Genomic DNA, 8909 nt, shown 5'->3' on the forward strand with positions numbered 1-8909 from the left:
GTTTCCGCACTAGTTACAGGTTTCTTGTTTACTCAAAGGAATCCAGAGGGCTGTGCTTCCTCCCTTACACCATCGCCTGTGGCTCAGGCACATGTTCTGAAGAAGTCGGAGAGCAGATGCTGCTCTCTCCGCCACATGCTCTCAGAGCGCCTCTAGGGAGTGAAACTCGCGCAGTCAGGGATCCTCCATCCCCACCCCCGAGCTAGTCATCAGCACCCCATCGCTCTCCAAAATCTTGCATTCAGACATCTACTTCCGTCCGGCATCCACTAGGTTTCTCCTCGTTGTTCAAAATATCCATTCCCGCCCCCCTTCCTTCCACCTGCTACCCTTCTCTCTCATTTTATTCCTATTCGCGCTTAAAATGTTTTATTTGACTTCTACCTACCACCTAAGGATAGGGTCCAATCCTTAAACAGCATCAAAGTTGTAAATCCCAAAGTCCCTTTAGACTTAGCCTGTGCCCACTAACCCCTACCCCCAACCCCCACGGCGGTACCAGCCCCCAGCGGCGCCCGCCTCCAGTCTGCTCGCCAGCGTCCGCTCACCTGACTCTCCCGCGGAAACTCGTGGCGCACGACGCTGATCACTGGAATGTGCAGGACGGAGCTGACCAAGTCGAGCTCCATCATTTCTCCCTGGCTCTGGGGGAAGGCGAGCAGCGCTGATACCCCTTGCACCACCACAGTGTGGCACACGCTCTGCAGAAAGGAGAAAGGGTCACTGCTCCACGGCGAGCTAGGGGAGGAGAAGGGCAAGAGCGGCAGATCGCCCAGGCCCGCCTCGATGGCCATCACTACTTCTAAAGACAGGTTGTAGGGCAGCAGCCCTTCCACGCGGTTCAGGTTGTCCACGGCGAAGAGGAGGGCGTCCCGAGGCCACAGGGTCTCGGCCCTGGCGCCCTCTCCGGGCTTTCGGGCACCCGGCAGCCCCCGGCCATGCAAGGCGCTCCCCAACCAGCGCGCGCCGGGCCAGGACGCCGGGGGCCGCCGAGTCCCTGGCTCAGGCTCATCCCGCTGGGCGCCTGCCCGGCTGCTGTCCGGAGCGCGGCTGGCTGCGCGGGGGGCCGTGATCCAGGGCTGCAAGTGCACCGCGCCGACCCTCACCGCGTGCCCAATGCGCTTGAGGATCTGACAGGGCTGCGGGTGCGAGGAGGAGCCGGGCACCCCGGCCAGCACCAGTGCGCAGGGCGGGGGTAGCAGCAGACAGACCCTGCTCAGCAGCCACCACAAACTCAGTCTCCTCATTACTGAGACCCGCAGGGAGAAAGCGCGCCCCCTCCTGCGCCCGGCTCGCCCCCCCTGCAGCCGCCGCCTAAGGTCTCCGCCCCCAGTTGCAGCGCACGGCTCACTCGGCGCGGTGAAGCGGTCCCAGGAGCTGGAGCGGTCTCGAGGCCATCCAAGTGGCAGCCTAGCGCGCCCTCGGCAGTGTCAGATCCCGCTCCCGGGTCCGTGCGCCTCTCATCCTTTTCCCGCCCGGTCCTTGAGCGGGCGGGTGCCGCTCACCCGCGGCTGGGGCGCCTGTTCCCTACCTGCCCCATCTGCAGGGCTGCTCGGGCACTGCGTCTGGCCCCTCGGGGAGGCTGGGCTGACAAGTCTCCGGAGTCCTAGGGGGCAGGTGACCGAGGAGGCAACGCGCTCACTTGGATTCTTTTCTCTTCCTTTTCCACCCAGGCGAGACCTACTTATTTTCTTGGGGTCTCGAAGGAGAAGGCGTTCACGCCCGGGGCGCGGAAAAGAAGCCAAATCCGCCTTGCTCCACAGTGGGCCACCTCATCGCGGGCTCCCCCAGCGCTGGCCTCATCTTTCTTCTTCCCTCGCTTCTTCCTCTCTTCCTTTCGTCCTCTTTCCGCCCAGTCGCCGCCGCCGCTTGCTTCCTCGGAGGAGCGACGCGACTGGACAGCAAAGGGTGGTTCTGCTCCGAGCTCAAAGTTCTCCCCGCCTCAGCCGGCGCCTCCCTGTTGCTGAGCCCTGGCACCAGCCTGTCGCTTGGCTGCGCTAAACGCCCACTGGTGGCGAGATTCCCCGGCCGCGCTGCCTGCGCGCGGGGAAAGTCCTCTCCCTTCGAAGGTTAGGAGTCGTAGTTTGCAACATTCCCTGCGACCTCAGAGGGCGAGGACGACGAGCAGCAGAGAATACGGAATTCGGAATTGCGCCGGAGGAATCTGGAATCCAGTTGTTCACTGGGATAAATTCAAATAGGCTATGACTTTAACGAACTTCTTTCTTTTCCATGTGTCGCTTTAAAGGTGTTTTGAGTTAAGGGCATTAAAGCAAGAATCGTTGACACATTTAATCTCTCCAGTTCCTCTCTAGCTCGTGGGCCTCTTCGGTTTTTAAGGATCCCTATGATTCTAGATGCTCAGCACTAAAATAGTGAATTCAAAGCAATCATTTGATCAAGAAATTAAAGAGACAAAATAAATACTTTTAGAGTTTCAAGCACAGTCAACAGCGTTTCCTACATGAGACCAGGAGTTCTCTAGATCACTTGCTTCTAGCAAGTTCTTTCATTTGTATGCTAATACAGTGAGGTCAGTGGGTTATGATATGATCTTTTCCTTCATGATTTACATGATCTGGAATTAGAAGCAAAGGAGAAGTTTAAGGGCGGGTCTGTGGTTTTCACACATGCAGTAAATTTTCTGCCACAGTATCATTTAGGAGAGTAAGGGCAGAGCAAGCACTGGGCATCAGCAATTCTGAATTTCAACACGGCTTCAAGAGAAGAATGACCTTGGCAATTTATTTCACCTGACCTTCCCCTGTTGTTTGGATCTGTTAAAGTGTTATGCAAATACAGTTTGCTTTTAGCTCCGGAGAGTTGTTTTGATTCGTAGGCTAAAGTTTCCATCAGGCTTTAAATCCTCGAAGTAAAGAGGCTCTAGCTAGATAACATTCCCAAGAAGTTTGCAAAGTGAATGCTGTTTTCCTCAGACCTTTAAAGACCTCTCAGAGCAAACTTACCTGACACTCAAAATAGCTCTTACAAGGCTGGGGAGCCAGAGAAAAAGGGCTTCCAAGACAGAAAAGTGAAAATCATAGTAGAGGTTAAACTAGAAGGGAAAAGTTTCCTCCTGATTTCCTAAAGAGCATCCCTATGCACGGATGCTCCAGAGGATGCCACTGGTTGGGATCTGAGTAAGGTGTGTAGAGATCCCTGGTCTTTATATTGCAGAGAGTGGGAGTAAGGAGGTAGAACTGTCTGTGTAGGACTTTGTGTGCATTGAGGAGTATCACAGTCCAGCTGGTGACCATGCCCCAGAGTGGTTCTCTTAAATTCTGGCATTACTTGTACATTCAAATGAGGTTCCCAAGAAAATAGGTGGTGATGAAGAATAGGTAGATCTGATATAGCAGGTCGTTAGACAGGCAGGAGCAGAGCAGGAACAACAGACCAAGTACAGAAGGTCACCATGGCAGAAAGCCCCGGGGTGCCTAGCCAGGACAAAATTGGGAAAACAAGTATTGTAGGAAGGGACCTCGCCCCCAGGTTGACCTTTCCTCCCCTAGTATATAAAGATCTTGTGATTTAGTCCCCCTGACCTTTCATATTTCTGGTCCTGCAGTTTGGACCTGCCTCTGACCTTTCCTCACCCTGGCAAATCTCTAGCCCTGTGGTGGACTCCCTTAGAGGAGGAGCAAGGGGCAGGAGAATAGAAGCCCCTGCACAACCTCTCCCTTAAGCCTTAAACCCTTGGGGCAATGAGGTTCTGGCAGCATCATACAATCTTAAGAACAAAGCCTCAGGTCTGTTTTAAATCCCTGCCTTTGGAAAACAGAGACAGAGTTTTGGTCAAACTAGACATAACATCTAGGCCTCAGTTGCATTTCAGCTCCAGGCCCAGAAAAGTGGCAAAACCAGACTAGCTGACACCATGGCTGACATCGGGACCAGCTGCAATGACTAATGATCCCCTGCCTCAGTGCCAACCAATCATCAGAGACCAGGACTCTCTAAGGACACACCTGGAAAGCTGATGATACTCAACTGAGATCCTCCCCTGAGACCTGCTCTAAAATCTCCACCTTTGGAAAACAGCTAAAACCCCTTAAGACAAAGGACCCAGTGTGTTCTGTTTGTCTCTCTCCCTCTCATTTTCTTATGCCCATGCCTTTCCCTACCCTCTTCTTTCCCCAAGCACATTCTCACTGGGGCACACCTTGCCTTCCCCCTCGCCTCCCCCCACATGCATGTTTTTGCCTTTCTTTCTCCTAAGTTCCAAAGGCCCTTCTTTCGCCTCTGTAACTTGTTTCCTGAGACCACACAGCCCAGGTGGCTCTCTTCTTCTATGAGTCATTTCTTCTATCTCTGTGACTTTCTAAATAAACTTTTGCTTGTATTTGAGTTCTTAACTCTGAATTCTTTCTTAGCCAAACTCAAGGACTGTGGTCTATCATCTGGTGCCATTTGCTGTTAGCAGGTCTAATGGATGATGGCATCCTACAGTCACTGTGTGCTTTAGGCCTCTCATAAGTCCATGACTACCTTGAGGGAACAGCTCAACTTGTGTTTCACAGAAGAGAGGACAATTCCCGTGGTTCTGAGGTTAGTGCTGCTGCAAGTCATGATAAAACTGCAGCGGAATCATGAGAACACCGAGTGAACAGTGAAGAATAGCTCTTCCTTCCTGTGCTTTCTTTTGCTTCTTTTCTGGGCTTTTCTGCTATGATACACTGGTTTTTCCTCTGTTTCTTTGCTGTTTGGTTCTCTTTTTCCATATTACTGTAATCTGAGCATCTCTGACATGATTCTCTTCTCTCCTTTCACCATGTCTTCCTTTTCCCTTTCCTCCTTCTCTTTATTTTTCCATGCTTCAATGGTCATAATTTTTGAACTTCAGTCATCAGTTCAACACCCATTTATTAAGCTCCTACTATGTGCCAGGCATTGCTGTAGGACTGTCTTGGGGATAGATGAATAAAGTCTAGTTCAGAGAATTTGAGTTTCCCCCCACCAAGTCATATAGTTAATGAGTAAACAAAGTGCTAACATTGAGCTTATATTCTAGTGGGAGAGACAAACAATAAAACACAAATAAGTGAATGTTGGATATGTTAGTTGATGGTAAGGAGAAAAATAAAGCACCATGAGGAAATATTGGGAGGAGAGTGGGTTGCAATTTTAGAGCAGCCAGGGAAAAACTGAGTGAGAAGATAACTTTTTAAAAAGATTTTATTTATTTATTTTTAGAGAGGGAAGGGAGGGAGAAAGAGAGGGGAGGGAGGGAAAAAGAAACATCAATGTGCGGTTGCTGGGGGGTTGTGGCCTGCAACCCAGGCATGTGCCCTGACTGGGAATTGAACCTGTGATGCTTTGGTTTGCAGCCCACGCTCAATCCACTGAGCTACGCCAGCCAGGGCAGAAGATAACTTTTGAATAAAGCCCTAAAGGGAAGTGAGAGAATAATTCATTTGTACACTTAAGACAGGAATTTCCAAGCAGAGGAAACAGTGAATGCAAAGGCCAGAGGCAGTGGTCTTTCTGGTATGACTGGAGAACAGTGAGGCATCCAGAGCTGCTGGAGCAGAAGGAGAGTGGTGGCAGGTGAGGTCAGGAAGGCAGTGAGGATGTGGCGGATCATGTAAGCCAATGAATAACTTTGGTGTCTACTCTGAAGGGAGTGTGAAGGCATTTGGGAGGGGGCATTAAGCAGAAGAGTTACAGAACTTACCATTTAACAAGGCCACCCTAGCTGCACTGTTGATAAAGAGATGAAAGGCGGTCAAGGGTAGAAGTCAGAGACCAGATATGAGGCTGTGGCAATAACCCACCCAAGAGATAACGTTACTGTAAAATCAGAAACACAACCATATCAGGTTAGTGTTATTATCCTTATTCTGCAGACATGAAACTATATTTGACAAAAGTTGGGTTATTTGCACCACATGGTGAGTGGCAGTGTGGGTTTGCAATCCTAAACTCATCCCAGCTGCATTGTTGGTAGCAAGAATCAGCCAAATTTCAAAATTGGCTCACCCAGAGAAGATGAAGCTCTTTTTATTACCAGGTTGGAAACGAGGACTACTAATCTAAGAACCCGTGTTGGAGAGTCAAAGAAACAAAAATGAGTCTAAATGCTGGCAATTTAAAATGTGCTTTTGTGCACATCTGTGCTTTCTGGTTCCAGCAAAGCGTTGACTAAAAACTGAGATATTCTGGAGGTAGCCCAGGAAAGGCTGCAGTGAAGGATGCCGTGGGAGTCAGAACTTCGATTCTCTTCTCAGCCCTGGTTCCCTCTGGGTGTGACAGGTAGCACCCCAAAGCTCAAGCTTCCTCTTTTCTACTGGGGTCCTCACGACAGCTCTTTCCAGTTGTCTCCACGGCAGTGTGGGCTCCTGCGACTCCTTTCAAGTTCCATGAGGAGAGGAGGCTTCTCCAGGGCTATCAGTTTAGTCATGTATTTATAAAAGTTTGGACAACTATCTTTTTTTTTTTTGGTTTGTTTTCATTGCCTATGCCCTGCCATATTTCCAGTTCTACCCATATCTAGCTCTGTTTTTGCGGATGGGAATAATGTTAAGTGGCATGTTTCTACCTCTCAGTCAGTGAGACTTTTACGCAGTAGTAGCAAGGTAGGTTTGTTTTTTTAAATCGATATTCAGATGAAAAATGTGCTTACTTCTCACTAATAATACCCATAAGCCCAAAATATGCCCTTTCCCTCATCAACTTCTTTATGGCCTGTTGTTTTGAGAACCTTTCCAGGTAAAAACAAACCAAAGAACACGTGGAGTTGGTAGAGAAGCTATGGTAGCAGAACCTGAGGCAGGAATAAATCTAGAAAAAAAATTACGTCAGTTTAGTGGAGCAGACCCTACCTAAACCCTAATTATTATTTTCTCATTCTCCCAGTTAAAAAAATAGCTTATATAGACTTGAAACCCACTAACACTGTCCTGTATTCTACTGATTAGATGTTAATTTTGGCAATAGTCATCCTTTTAAAAAATATAAATAACTCATGATTATGGGACTATCCATCAAACACTGGTATAAATTACTTTGACCTAATTGTTTTAAAATTAATATTGTCTTGGGAATTTCATTTTGCATTATTTGGTAGAAAGGGACCTCGGTGGGATCTCTCAAAAGGAGTTTTGGACAACCTGAAGGACTAGAAGCAGGATAAAAGAAGCATTAGGTAGTAAGAAAATGGTGTGAAGAAAAAGGAACAAAAAATTAACTCACTTTGTCTATTTTAAGTAGTGCTTAAGCTTTTCCCTTACACTGGAACCTATAAAGGGAAATGTTCTTTTTTGCCCCCTGTGATCAGCTCTACCCAGGAAAACAAATTCAGGCCAGCGCCATTACCTACTGATAAATTAGGATTTGCCAATAGTTGTTTACCTTTCAAAAGTGAAAAAGAACACCGTGGTGTCCTCAGTTTAGTTGTTGTCAGGGGAATGCATTATCAGTTGTGACAAGTGCGTGGCCTTTTCAACATCCACCAGGATTATTAGCTGAGTATTTGGATTTCCTGACTCCTCTCCTAAACCACGCACTACAAGGAAATCAAATGGGACTTGGAGGGCCCAGTATGGCAGGGTTCTCACCTCTCTCTCTCTCTCTCTCTCTTTCTCCCTCCCTCCTTTGATGGCAATAACCTTGGTGTTTATCCAAATGAGTTATGAAACAAAACTTGGCCCATCATGGACTGCGGCATTTATAAAGGACTTCGTTGTGCCCAGTTTGTAGCACAAATTTTATAACTGTAGCCAGAAGAATTTGGGAATTTTCTAAGTGCTACTTGCCTTCATAGATCTCATGCCTTACATCTGTTAAAGCATTTTGTTTAAGAAAAAAAGTTTTTGTTTCTTTAGAAAGAGACTTTCAGGAAGATTCTCAGGACATGTACAAGATGATGAAATCTTTATTATTCTGGAGCTTATTATCTTAAGAGACTTCTACATGCCAGGCACTTTGTATGCGTGATCTCCTACTTTGATGAATAGATGGTGTTTATCCTTATTTTATAGATGATGCAACTGACACTTGGTGAGGTTGAGCCATTTGCTGAGAACTGGGAAGCAAACCCAGGTCTGATTCTCTGATTCCAAAGATCGTGTGCTTTCCATTTCCATCTCCAGGTGAACGGGAGCATCATGGTCCGGCCTGGCGGACTCTCGAGCCCTTACCTAACCAGTGTACACGGATGAGCACAGTCACAAAGTTATTTGGCTGTTTAGCATTTATCAGAGTTTATAAATGACCACTTGAAAAGTTTTAATATAAAAGGAGCTCTTAGGAAATGATTTTCTTACTGTTTAATACTACACATGATGAATTATTATGATTTTCTATTTTCCTATTGGGACACAAAATATCCAGCAGATATCTTTTGTCTGTTTCATATATAAAATGACATCTACCTTGATTGTAGTTTCAGATGTCATTGGACGTATTATAACTCATTATCCCCCTTAGGGTCTCTGCTCAGCAACCACATATTCAAGATATCAAGGAATACTTTCATATGTGAAAACCTTGGTGATTTGGGATGATGCTTCTAGAACGTTCTTGCTGAAAAAATTTCAATCGGGGGAACTTTTATTTTCTATAAGGCATACAGGAGCTGCTTCTTCACATACTGTAGCTGACAAGACCTTTATCTTGATCAAAGGACTAGGGAGTTTGCTCGGTATAAGCTAGCTCACTCAAAAATGGTTTTGGGTATGCTTCCTAGTGTGAGGTGGGAGCTTTTGCTAAACAGAGGTGTCCTCGGTGCCATTTCCACTTGGTGCGGGCAGAAAAAAATCTCCTGGTTATGCTGAAGGAAAATCTGGAAACTGTACCCCCTCTGACATGATTGCTAGTCATCTAGAAATTGTTATCAAAAGATGAATGAGCTCTTCTTCCTGCATTTGAAATCCCCTCAACACCGTACCTCTTTCTTTTGGGGTGCTATC

The 8909-nt window shown here is 47.3% G+C and overlaps 1 protein-coding gene across 2 annotated transcripts in view; it reads right to left on the bottom strand.

Moving 5' to 3' along the window:
• Positions 1-1954, bottom strand: part of GRIN3A (glutamate ionotropic receptor NMDA type subunit 3A) — a 161096-nt gene extending 159142 nt beyond the window's left edge. The window contains exons 1-2 of one of the 2 annotated variants that reach the window (XM_045840920.1): positions 1532-1954; positions 549-701 (exon numbers count right to left, since the gene is read on the bottom strand). In XM_045840920.1, the coding sequence (XP_045696876.1) occupies positions 549-701; positions 1532-1540 (162 nt within the window). In that variant the 5' untranslated portion in view covers positions 1541-1954. Of the gene's footprint in view, positions 1-548 lie in introns of both variants that reach the window. The other variant, XM_045840919.1, reaches the window with a different exon arrangement.
• Between the last annotated feature and the right edge of the window lie 6955 nt (positions 1955-8909).

The sequence above is a fragment of the Phyllostomus hastatus genome, unplaced genomic scaffold, assembly GCF_019186645.2.
Source record: "Phyllostomus hastatus isolate PE091 unplaced genomic scaffold, TTU_PhHast_1.1 phas_contig_34, whole genome shotgun sequence".
Taxonomy (NCBI): Eukaryota; Metazoa; Chordata; class Mammalia; order Chiroptera; family Phyllostomidae; genus Phyllostomus; species Phyllostomus hastatus.